Below are 12,922 nucleotides of genomic sequence, written 5' to 3'. Positions count from 1 at the left end.
ATCTTAAAACCTCTATTGATATATATATTATTTTGTTGACACTTCATATATAACACATATAACATCATTAAGTCAGTCTTTTACTTTGTATAGGTAGTGTGTGGTGATTGCATTTTTAATTCACATATATTACAGCACATGCTACTTAGAAACAATTAAATTTATATATTCAAGTAACACTATAGGGTCTCAAACTTATTCTGTACACTCCTACCTATCTTGTTATTCAAAATAAACTTGGGTCATTTGGTATACCAACATATATAAATAAACACAAATTCTAACTAACATAAGCTCTAAGAACAACTATAAGTAGTTCTTCATAAAAATATGACCAAATTAAGGTAAGTTTACGATACAAATAACAGTCGGAAAAGATTAACAGGAAAAATAAGAAAAACATGAAAGATCTAGAGGCCAAGTTAACAAAAAAAAAAAAAAAAACTTAAAAGGCTTAAAATCTAAATTACACTGTACAAATATAAATTGATGAACATTTTCATAATCTAAGCATGATTTCCATACAAATTACATTATACTAAACTCGAATAATGTAAGCATAATTTTCATTATCAATAAATATTTTCACAGAACTAACCCTGTGCAAAGGAGGATAAGACGAGTTCTTCCTGCCATCTAAAAGAATGAAAGAAAAATAAATTCCGATCAGAAGAAAAGAACAAGATTGGAATCAGAATAACAAACAAAGATTGGTCTTAAGATTGTTGGCGGTAACAATCTGATTCCAAAAAGTCACAAAAAAATCCGATCAAAATAAATTAAATAAACTTACAGATTACAGAATATAAAATTTTGAATAGTTGAGTCTAGTGTTGGACACTATCTCCTTAAGACCAATTCGCCCTCCACCGATTGCTTCTAGAACAGTGGACGTCGGTCTCCTAGGATACAACGACTGCCTTGCACTGGAAAGGAAGCAGCTTTCTAATGCCTTGATTGAACCTGAATTGTGCTGTACTCTTTCTCAAATGTAGACTCAAACTTAAAGACTCGACTCTAGATCTATATGAAATTATGCTGACTGACAGCCTATTTATAGAATTAAACAGGCTCGACGAAAAGATCACTGAATGGATGCACCATTTCGGGTCTGAAACTAATTAATAGTTACACTGTGAAGGGATGCACTATTTCGGGTCAAGTTCAACCAACTAACTGACTGATTAACTGTTTATCGAAAGGACACACCACTTCGACCCCGAATCAAACCAGATTTGAACTTGTATCAGGCAAAAAATTAAAATTGGACTTGACCCATGCGTGCGAACCGAGCCGAGCAGCGCGCGTGTAAGTTAAGTTGCATAGTAACCTTTACCCACAAAATAGGTACCCCTTTTGGGGCCAAAAGCCCATAAGAAGTTTGTTACTTATATATCATACTAACATTTTTTAAATATCCAATATGGTACTAAACTCACTTTTTTTTATTTTTCATTACCATGATACCCACTTTAGAGCCAATTTTCATTCACTTTTCTTCATGGATTTGATTAAGTGAATATTTGATAATAAAGTACACTTTGAGCTAAATTAATTTCACCATTAAACCATCATTAATAATGTGTGGGCTCCACTTAAAACTTAACTCAAAGTTAATAAAAAATTCATGTCAAATACATGAAATTACCAATAATCCCCCACATGAATGAATTGGCTGAAAATGCATATGAAATGCAGACTTAATCGAGAGTACAACGAAAAGTTATCGCATCAGGATAGGTAGCTTTTGGCTTTGAACCTTCCATAGTGAAGTATTATCGGGTTTATTCGCTAACCAGTGAGCATGATGTCTTGAACTGTTCAGCTTTTGTATAAACCAAGACAATAATACGCATATAGCTCCTTTCAACACAGTCGATTTTATATGTTGTTACCATTTCGGCCCTAGACGTGCCTGGTAATTCTTTGAGTGCTCTAGAGATTTAGTCTAGTCATCTCATAAAAGCGGCCCACTTCACACTCACATAGGTGACCTCTTATTAAGAGTATCCTACCATAATCCACTTGGATTTCCAAAGTATAAGAGTCATTAAAAGCATTGCTTACCCTAACACTTAGTACATGTTTATCACTATTTTACCATAGGAAATGTGTAGGAAATTTAATTCCTCAGTGATTTCAGAGAACGCCTCCACAACTCGGTTGTCCCTTTGAACCTAGATCTTGGGATTTCTAGTCAACTAGGTTGGGTTGCCGTTGTGTCGTTACTCTAGGTGGTAGGCTTCAAACCCATTCCTCTCGATGAACAATATACTTGATCTCTTATTAAACCCTTAGTTAATGGATCAACGATGTTATCCTTTGATTTTACATAATCAATGGATATTATACCATTTGAGATCAATTGTTGCATTGTATTACGCCTACGACGTATCTGTCGTGACTTACCGTTATACATTTGACTCTGTGCCCTTCCTATAGCCGATTGACTATCGCAATGTATGCAAATTGCGGACACAGGTTTTGGCCACAGAGGAATATCTTCTAAGAAATTTCGAAGCCATTCTGTTTCTTCTCCAGCCTTATCTAATGCTATGAATTCAGATTCCATAGTGGATCTAGCTATACATGTTTGTTTAGAAAATTTCTATGAAATAGATGCACCTCCAAGTGTAAAGACATATCTGCTTGTGGATATGGTATCTTTTGTATCAGAAATCCAGTTTGCATCACAGTACCCTTCAAGTACTGCTGGATATCTTGAATAGTACAATCCATAGTTAGTGGTGTATCTTAAATATCTGAGTATTCTAACTATCGCCTTCTAGTGATCACTGCCTGAATTACTTGTATATCTACTCAGTTTACTCACAGAGTATATAATATCCGGATGAGTGCAATTCATGACGTACATCAAACTGCCTATTATCCGAGAATATTCTAACTGAGATATACATTCACCTGTATTCTTTGTGAGATGAAGATTCACATCTACAAGTGTTCTGATTATATTGCTATTATCTTTATCAAATTTATCGAGTAATTTCTCAATATAATGTGATTGAAATATGACCTACTCTTCAGTTGCCTTAGTGATCTTTATACCAAGAATCACATCTGCAACTCCCATATCTTTCATATCGAACTTGTTAACCAACATGTTCTTGGTAGCTTTAATGACATTAATATTGCTACTAGTTATTATTATGTCATCCACATATAGACATACAATGACATACTTATCTGAAGTATATTTCACATAAACGTATTTATCACATTCATTAATGTGAAAACCATTTGACATCATAACTAAGTCAAAATTTTCATGTCACTGTTTAGGTGCTTATTTAAGCCCATAAAGAGACTTAACTAATTTGCACACTTTTCTCTCTTGTCCTAGAGCCACAAACCCATCGAGTTGTTCCATATAAATTTCTTCATTTAATTCATCATTCAAGAATGCAGTTTTCACATCCATCTGATGTATTTCCAGATTATATAATACCGTAAGAGTAATTATTAATCGGATAGACGTTATTCTTGTTACAGGTGAATATGTATCAAAGTAATCTATTCCCTCTGTCTGTCTATATCCTTTGACTACAAGTCTTGCCTTGTATTTGTCAATTGAATCATTTGCTTTCATCTTCCTTTTCAATATCTATTTGTAACCCAAAGGTTTACACACTGGTGGAAGATCCACCAATTCCCAGGTATGATTTTGCAAAATGGATTCAACTTCACTATCAATGGCTTCTTTCCATAAAGGAGCTTCAGGAGTAGATATTGCTTCCTTATAACTCTGAGGTTTTTTTTCTAACAATATGTTAGAAAATCAAGACCAAAAGACGTAGAAGTCCTTGCCCTCTAACTTCGTCTAGATTCATTATCATTTTCCTTCCTGCAGACTCTTGGTCCTGCTTATTTTCATAAGTTATTTTGAGAGAACTTACTTCTGATGTAGATTTATATGGAAATATATTCTCAAAGAATGATGCATTCCTAGACTCAATAATTATATTCTCATGTACCTCAGAATTACCTGATTTGTGAACCAGGAATCGATATGCACTATTGTTATGAGCATAACCAATGAATATACAATTAATAGTTTTAGGTCCAATTTTTGTTCTTTTAGGAACTGGAATTGCAACCTTTGCTAGACACCCCCACACTCTTAAGAATTTATAGCTAGGTTTTCGACCTTTTTATAACTCATAAGGTGTTTTATCTAATTTTTTATGGGGTAACCGGTTGAGAATGTGATTTGCAGAAAGCAAAGCTCCCCCCCCACAAATTCTGGGGTAAACCAGAACATGGCATTCATCATCTCTTTTAGAGTTCTATTCTTACGTTCAACAATACCATTTTGCTGTGGAGCGTAAGGAGCCGTTGTTTAATAAATTATTCCATTTTCTGCACATATTTATGCAAATGGTGACTCATATTCACCACCTCTATCACTTCTTAGTATTTTAATTTTTCTATTAAGTTTGTTCTCAACCTCTATTTTGAAATGTATAAACATTTCTAATGCCTCATCTTTACTTTTTAGCAAATACATATAACAGTATCTTGTGCAATCGTCAATAAAAATAATAAAATACTTTTTCCCACCTCTAGTTTGAACAAATTTTAAATCACATACATCGGTATGTATAAGTTCTAGAGGTTCTGTACTTCGTTCGATGGAATGAAACGAAATCTTAGCTAATTGGCTTTAACACATATTTCATATTTTTTATTTAAATCAATTTAAAAATTAGGCAACATATTAAGATTAATTAATCTAAGCAATGTACAATAATTAATATGTCCTAATCTACCATGTCATCACAAGACTTAAGCAAGTAAGAAGAAGATTCCTCTTTATTTATTTTTGGAGTTACAGTCATTACATTCCTTTCTTACTCAATAATGATCCCGAAACCAAATTCTTTCCAATGTCGTGCACATGCATTACATCATTAAGAGTAAGTTCTTTTCCTGAAGTCAATTTTAACACAACCTTTCTTATTCCTTCCACCTTGAAAGTTGATGAATTGCCCATGTAAAGTTTTTCATCTGTTGTAGTTTGATAAGACGAAAACATCCACCTATTGGCACAAATGTGTCGAGTAGCTCCAGTGTCTACCCACCATTCTTTAGGATTACAACCAATCAAGTTTACTTTCAAGACAATAGCGGAGAGGTGCATGTCATCGACATCAGAACAAAGGTGTTCCACTTCAGTTACATTGGCTTGTGGTTTTTTCTTTTCAGAGTTCACCTTCTTTGAGTTCTCCTTTTTTCTCAAGCAGCTGTCCTGAGCACGATGCCTTTGCTTCACAGACGTAACATTTGCCCTTAAACTTCTTTACATTGCCACTTTTAGAGCCTTCGCCGGTATGCTTCCTTTTCTTGTCCTTTTTAGACTCCACAACATTTGCCTTTGACACGTATTGGCTTCCAATTTTCTTTTCAGCAATACGATTGTCTTTTTCAATCCTCAATCTGATAATAAGTTCTTCAAGTGTCATTTCCTTGCGTTTGTGTTTTAGGTAATTTTTGAAATCCCTCCAAGACGGTGACAATTTTTTTATAATAGCCGCCACTTAGAATGATTCATTAATCACCATCCATTTAGTATGAATCTCATGAATTATCACTTGAAGATCTTGCACATGGTTAATCACTAGTTTAGTGTCAACCATCTTGTACTCAAGAAATTTACCGATTATAAATTTCTTTACACCGGCATCTTCTGTCTTGTACTTCTTGTCTAAAGATTCCCATAATTTCTTAGACATTTTTACTGAACTATACACGTTATACAATGAGTTGTCCAGTCCATTAAGGATATAGTTTCGGCAAAGGAAGTCGGTATGCTTCCACGCATCCACTGCAGCAACTACTTTCCTATCAGTTTCCTCTTTTCAGAGTTTAAGCACATCTTCATATAAGAATTTAGCCAAATTCAAGGTGGTCAGATAAAAGAGCATTTTCTGTTGCCATCTCTTAAATTCTGCACCACAGAACTTCTCAGGCTTTTCTCCATAAACTATAGGTACTGGAGGAGTAGTGATAGGGGAAATAGTACTCTTTACTATATCAGCCATCTAAAAGAATGAAAGAAAAATAAATTCCGATCAGAAGAATTAAACAGGCTCGAAGAAAAGATGCACAACGAACTAACTGACTGATTAACTGTTTATTGAAGAGACACACCACTTCGACCCCGAATCAAACCAGATTTGAACCCGTATCAGGCAAAAAAATTAAAATTGGACTTGACCCGTGCGAATCGAGCCGAGCCGGGCGACGCGCGCGTGTGTAAGTTAAGTTGCATAGTAACCTTTACCCACAAAATAGGTACCCCTTTTGGGGCTAAAAGCTCATAAGAAGTTTGTTACTTATATACTATACTAACATTTCTCAAAGATCCAATATGGTACTAAACTCACTTTTCTTTATTTTTCATTGCCATGATACTCACTTTAGAGCCAATTTTCATTCACTTCTCTTTATGGATTTGACTAAGTGAATATTTGAGAATAAAGTACACTTTGAGCTAAATTAATTTCACCATTAATAATGTGTGGGCCCTACTTAAAACTTGGCTCAAAGTTAATAAAAAATTAATGTCAAATACATGAAATTACCAACAGAAAGTAGCGTTATACTTAAAAGTTACTATTGTAGTATTAATTTGTATATAGATGTCACTAATCCAATCTATAATTTTGCTAAAGTGAACTAGAATAAGAAGAATAAGAAGAAAAAAAAGAAGGCAAAAGACAATATGGTCAAAAACTATTTCCTAAGAGCAACTCCAATCGAAATCCAAATTTAAAATTTGGAGCTGATTGAGCTCCAACCGGGCTCTAAAGCTAGCTCCAAATTTGGAGCTAGCTCCACTATAAAAATGGAAGCCGGCTCCATTTGTCATTTCAACCTTTTGAAAATTATAAAATTACTCAATAATTATTACATTTAATAATTTTAATTCTATTTATATCTTTTATTAAATAATTTAGTTAGTTAAATTAAGTATATAATTAGTTTTACTAATCGGTTTTTAACAAAAATAATACCATTAGAAAGGTCTCATCGAGACCTTTAAAATGAGTCTAATATTAAATTATTTTTGAGTTAATTTAAATTTTTAATTTTTTATTATTTATAAAAATGAGTCTAATAAATTATGTGTCTTAAAATATAATTACTCAAAATTAATTTTCAATGTAATTTTAATATTTTTAATTAATGACATGTAATGTAATGCTTATTTCGATATTTATTTTATATAATGTAATTTCGATAAGTTTAATTAAAAAATTAGTAATTTAAAATTACTTCTAAAACTATTGAATATTAGTTTTATTTTAAAGATCTCGATGAGAGTTTTTTAATCATATATTTTTTATTACAAAATAATAATACTAAGATAATCTATTAAATAATTTAAAATAGCTAATACAATAATATATATTATATTATTATTTTAATAAATATGGAGCGAAAGTTAGAGATGCTCAAGCTTACGGATTATTTATTATTCTAATCAATAATCAGACTACTTTAGCTTTAATGGGATTAGGCCGAATAGTTCCAAAACCAGTGTATCTATCGTTCATTCTCCCAGTCTTCCGGCTTTCGAGAAGAACTCAAAAGAACTCCCCAAGTCTTCCCTTAAAGAAAAGAATCCGGCTTTCGAGAAGAACTCAAAAGAACTCCCCAAGTCTTCCCTTAAAGAAAAGAAAAAAAACTATCTTTACCCCCTCCATGAATCCCAATTCCATTGCCTTGAGGCGGCCCATCTCCTCCGCCTTCTCTCCTCACTCCTCTGCTCTCCTCCGCCATCGAACAGGTCCCCATCTCTCTCTCTTTAGGATTTTGTCTCTCTCTAATGAGTTCTCTTCGCGATCTCGTCCAGATTCCGTCTCTTTGTCGCTTCCCTCGTCGTCTTGCTACCTCTCACGGCGGAGGCCGTCGTTTCCCGTGATTTCTAAGCGGAGATGTGCTTGCGCAAGTGCAGCAGGCGGATCGTTCGAGCAAGATTCCTTCACTGGGGAAGATGCATTGTCGCCGACCCAGGTGGTGGATTTACCCAAATTGTCGTTTCTTTTGTATTGATTTGCTATGTGGTGGCCAATCTTATATCCGGAAATTGATCGCGTGACTGTGTTCTTGATGGGCGATCTTTTCGCTGCTTGCTCGTTTTGTTTCAGGAGGTACAGGATCGGAAAGTTGATATCCTGAAGGCACTAAAGGGGGCGAATTCCGTTATTCCCCATGTAGTACTGGGGAGTACACTTCTGGCGCTTGCTTACCCGCCATCTTTTACTTGGTTCACAAACAGGTCATCTACATTCCTCACTTGAATCGGCTGATAATTTCAAGAAGTAATTATTAAATGTTCTTCTTGCTATGCTTGTGTATAGTATATAGTGTATACTCTTCAATGTTGAATGTCCACTACTGAAAATTTAAATTCACAACTCCTGGTGTAAGTTACTGATCCACAACTTCAATGGTTTGAGGTGTATTAATTTTATGATAATATTCTTGGGCATGAGCTGAGGTGACCATATTCTTCCTATGTGAAACTCAATCTGTAAAGAAAAAGGAATCAGTATCCTTGATACCATGCCCTTTTTAAGATATCATCTACACTATATTTGATAAATATGTGTATCCAAGCTTTTTACATGAAGAGGATACATGCAAAGCATCTGCTTTCCAGGTTCAACATAGGGGGTGACAGCAGCAAGAAGCAAGTAAAATATGGTGATGATTTTCTTTATATTAAAATAAAAGATAGTGAATGGATAAATGACAAGTATACCTAATATAATGGGAACGCAGACACATATGCTGATGAATGTGGAAGAATCTTGATTAAAGAAAGCCAACTTTGATTAAGGTTGTCCTTTTGACCAGAATACTATTCATTTGTAAGTTGAACTTGCTATTGCTCTCTTGCTGGTTTTTCTTTTTATAATAAAGCCCTTAAAGAACTTCTCTTCAACAGGGAAAATACTTGATGACTGTGGTGCTTAAAAGTGACTTAGAAGTCTAGGACTCGAGCTTGATATGGATGGAGCAATCTGGGTCCACATACAATCTTGGTCAGATATGTGACTTGAAGACTAGATAACAAGCTATTGTAGTGTTTAAAACTAAACCAAATTGGTATGGATGACATTTAGAGGTTCTCAAATTTAATGATCATAATTGTTCACTAATGAGTTTCAATGGGGGTTGCAATATGTATTTCTTGGTCATTTCGTATGTTGTATACTTGTACAATCTCGTGCCAAGTAGCTCCCTAATTTATACTGTGGGTTCATGTCAAATCAACATTTCGGCTCATAAAGATTGTAGTAAGAAATGCAACAAGTCCTGAACTATAAAAGGCTGTAATTTTTTAAAACAAAGACTGTGACTGAATATTTTTGTCATTTTTTTATACTATTCTTTTTATTGACAATTTTCTCTTCTTAATCTGCATCTTTACATCACTGTGCTCTCCTGTTCCACCACTAGAACGACCCCAAAAAACCTATTGATTTTCTAAGTCAGCTTTAATGACAACTTTTGTGGTTTGAATACTGCAATTACTAGTGAGAGAATACTAGTGCACAGAGCTCCAGCCAGTTACTAGAAATTGTAGAAGCATACAATGCTTGCAGAAGGGAAAGGGGATTGGTCACCATTTTTCTTTATTCAAATGGTTGGAAAAGAGGCTAGTGGCTCCTCCTTTTTCCAAAAAGTTTGTTCCAATCTCTTACAATAAGATCTTTTCTAATATTTCTCTCTTTTTTACTCTTTTGTCTTCTTAAATCCTCTACTTTCTTCTATATTGGCTTTCTCCTTGTGACTTATAGGTCGGAAGAACAGTAGAAATTACTGCAACTGTAGCAATTGTCCCTAATTCCTTCCTTTGCTTCTCTTAAATTTGGTGATCCATAGCTTGATTTTGACATTAGGACCCCTCTTTCCTTATCTTCCATGAATGAAAGTCTAGTAGCTGCTTCATGCATCTGCTGTCAGAGTGAATAATGGACAATCTGCTAGTTCTCTTTATTGTTAATTTTGATTGTTTCTCTACATAATCTACATATTTACTTTCATTAGGAAACCATTTTTCCTCATCTTCCAGGCTTAATTTACTGGAATTGATATTTTTCTTGCAAATTAACTGATTCAGTAGTAAAAGAATTGAACTTATATTTAGGAATACAGCCAAAACTCCACTAAGATTGGCTTTAGACTTGCATCAAAACTGCGTCTATAATGCATATACAAAGAAAACAAATTGTTGCTACAGTAACTCAATAATAAATGTTCTTATAGAGAAATTTATTACTGGGATCTCTTCTTAATATTGATCATTTGTACTTTAATATATCTCAAGCTTTATGAAGTCCAATATGCACTGATATTTATATTAAAAACCTGTCAGATATTATGCACCGGCACTGGGATTCTTAATGTTTGCAGTTGGTGTGAATTCAAGCCCGAAGGATTTTGTTGAAGCAATCCGAAGACCAGATGCAATTGTCGCTGGATATGTTGGACAGTTTGTCATCAAACCTTTGCTTGGTTTCTTTTTTGGCACAGTTGCTGTTTCATCTTTCAATCTCCCTACCTCTTTAGGTAAGGGAATGATCTCAATCATGATCTTGTTTATGAACATGAAAGAAGACTATCACTTGATATTAGTTAATGACTTTCAAGTTAGGTGCGGGAATCATGCTAGTTTCATGTGTTAGTGGAGCACAGCTTTCCAATTACGCAACTTTCCTGACAGACCCTCTTATGGCCCCTCTAAGCATTGTCATGACATCATTGTCTACTGCTACAGCAGCTTTTGTTACACCGACTTTATCTTTCTTGCTTATTGGCAAGAAGTTGCCAGTCGATGTGAAAGGAATGATGTCCAGCATTATTCAGATAGTAGTTGCACCAATTGCCGCAGGACTTCTTTTAAACAGGTATACTACTAGCCACAATCAGCTTGTCCTAGACTCAAGTTGTGGGGTGTCTTTCGATACTTTGGATTTTCTATCTTGGTAGATCAAACTGTTCTGCAGTAGCATTAATTTGGCAGAGCAATAATTTACAAGTATTGCCGTAAATGCCAGTCTGTTGTATTTTGGTTGCTGGAGTTAATTCTTCATGGTATTTTCCATACTAATCAAACTTCTTCTACATAGTATTCTCATTATGTTTTGAAAAATCTGCAGTAGCTTTATGTGTGTTTCTAATTTCCCATATTTTAGTGTATTTCTTACTGGTTGGTCATCTCCATGAGGCATGAGGTATGATGTTTGGTGTCTTTCTCTGTTTTGAAGGTTCTTCCCAAGGCTTTGTGCTGCTATTCAGCCTTTTCTTCCTCCACTATCAGTGTTTGTGACTGCCCTTTGTGTTGGTTCACCATTGGCGACAAATATTGAAGCCATTATTTCACCATTTGGAGTAGCCATTCTGCTGCTCATATTTGGATTTCATGCATCATCTTTTATTGCTGGGTATAGTCTTAGTGGTACTTGGTTCCGTAAGGCAGCTGATGTGAAAGCATTACAAAGAACCATATCTTTTGAGACAGGTTTCTCTCTTTTCTCATATGTTTTAGGCTATGTTCTTTACTTGTGCCATTTTGATGCCTCATTAGTCATTATTAATCTTTTCAGGGATGCAGAGCAGCCTTCTGGCTCTTGCTCTAGCAAACAAGTTCTTTCAAGATCCGCTTGTGGGTGTGCCTCCTGCAATCTCTGTATGTCACTTGTTCCCTTTGTATCATGGTCATTTGAATTACATTAAAAGGTTACATTACCTTGATATGTAAATTCACTCTCTTTTCTTTTCTGCATAATTAGACTTCCTGTTGTAGGTCTGATTCCTTAAAAATGTGTAGAAATCAAAGATGAGCTAATGTTGCAGGTTAACTATGATGGTTAGAAATAAGTAGGAGCATCATGTTATCTTTACATTCTTATAGCTTTAGATGCTACATGCTGGCGAGACCACTGGCATGCCAAAAAGTTGTATATGTTCAAGTTGAGCCAAGATGAATTTCCCAATGCGACTTAAATGATCGTGCCCCGTCATCATCATCTGTCTTCATTATGTTTGAAAAGTTTTATTAATGTGACCTGTAAATAAGCCGACTGTGATGGATGTTTTCGTCATTTCTTTGGCATTACAGGTTGTGTTGATGTCTCTAATGGGATTTGCTCTCGTCATGATATGGTCCAAAGACAAAACAGGAGTCGCAACCTGATGGGGCTTTCTTTGTCAAATAACAACATATAAAGATCTCTCTGCAATTCACCTAGTTGAATCAAATAAAACGTACACAATCTTTGCAGAATAGGATCTAAGAAGATTGGTACAATGTGGATGGATAAGGTACGCAGAGTTGAAGGTCACACAAGTAATATTATATGTAGTATAGGCTGGACAGGAATCATCATTGGATCCATCATCCTTGTCATATTTATGTTGCTTGAAAGTCTCTCTTAACCACACACATTGTCTCTCAGTGACATTGTTGAATGGAATAGTAATATTTGGAATTTGTTACATATGTGAAGGCATGGCTAAGATGTGGATGGTTAATGCTATACTGACTAGAAAAGGAGCACATATAAGAATATAACACTAGTGGGGAGACCAAGCATCTCGATTGCCTGCATCTTCTCCTTGCATCCTATAGGAGAGAAGAGCCTGCATTAAACAATATACCATCAACAATTAGACATCCGCAGACATTCTGACTACATAAAGTAAACACGTGTGTGTCTCATAGTAAGGATAGATGTGGATGATTTCCAACAGTATTGAATTGTTTTCTTATTAGTGAGCAAGATTAAACACTGGACATATGGGTCTAACTACTAATATAGAGAGAAGAATCCTTCAGTTGCGAAGGATGCAGCTAGATGACATAAGAAGCAGGGGATTGATAAGATAA

The 12,922-nt window shown here is 34.9% G+C and overlaps 1 protein-coding gene across 3 annotated transcripts; it reads left to right on the top strand.

Moving 5' to 3' along the window:
* Nucleotides 1–7,579: 7,579 nt before the first annotated feature.
* LOC140771495 (probable sodium/metabolite cotransporter BASS5, chloroplastic) lies at nucleotides 7,580–12,531 on the top strand. 3 transcript variants are annotated; one of them, XM_073113084.1, is made up of 7 exons: nucleotides 7,580–8,037; nucleotides 8,172–8,302; nucleotides 10,409–10,602; nucleotides 10,688–10,940; nucleotides 11,301–11,554; nucleotides 11,640–11,722; nucleotides 12,155–12,531. In XM_073113084.1, exons 1-7 carry the CDS (start codon nucleotides 7,726–7,728, stop codon nucleotides 12,227–12,229), a joined length of 1,302 nt encoding a protein of 433 aa, XP_072969185.1. In that variant the 5' UTR covers nucleotides 7,580–7,725; the 3' UTR covers nucleotides 12,230–12,531. The 3 variants fall into 3 exon arrangements, with proteins under 3 accessions (XP_072969185.1, XP_072969203.1, XP_072969193.1); XM_073113102.1 differs by lacking the exon at nucleotides 7,580–8,037 and adding an exon at nucleotides 8,975–9,071 and having other exon boundaries at nucleotides 8,169–8,302; XM_073113092.1 differs by lacking the exons at nucleotides 7,580–8,037; nucleotides 8,172–8,302 and adding exons at nucleotides 8,363–8,897; nucleotides 8,975–9,071.
* Nucleotides 12,532–12,922: the final 391 nt, after the last annotated feature.

This window comes from Typha angustifolia, chromosome 2 (genome assembly GCF_048772165.1).
Source record: "Typha angustifolia cultivar Huaian chromosome 2, ASM4877216v1, whole genome shotgun sequence".
NCBI classification, from domain to species: domain Eukaryota; kingdom Viridiplantae; phylum Streptophyta; class Magnoliopsida; order Poales; family Typhaceae; genus Typha; species Typha angustifolia.
This window is presented reverse-complemented; position numbering and strand designations above follow the sequence as displayed.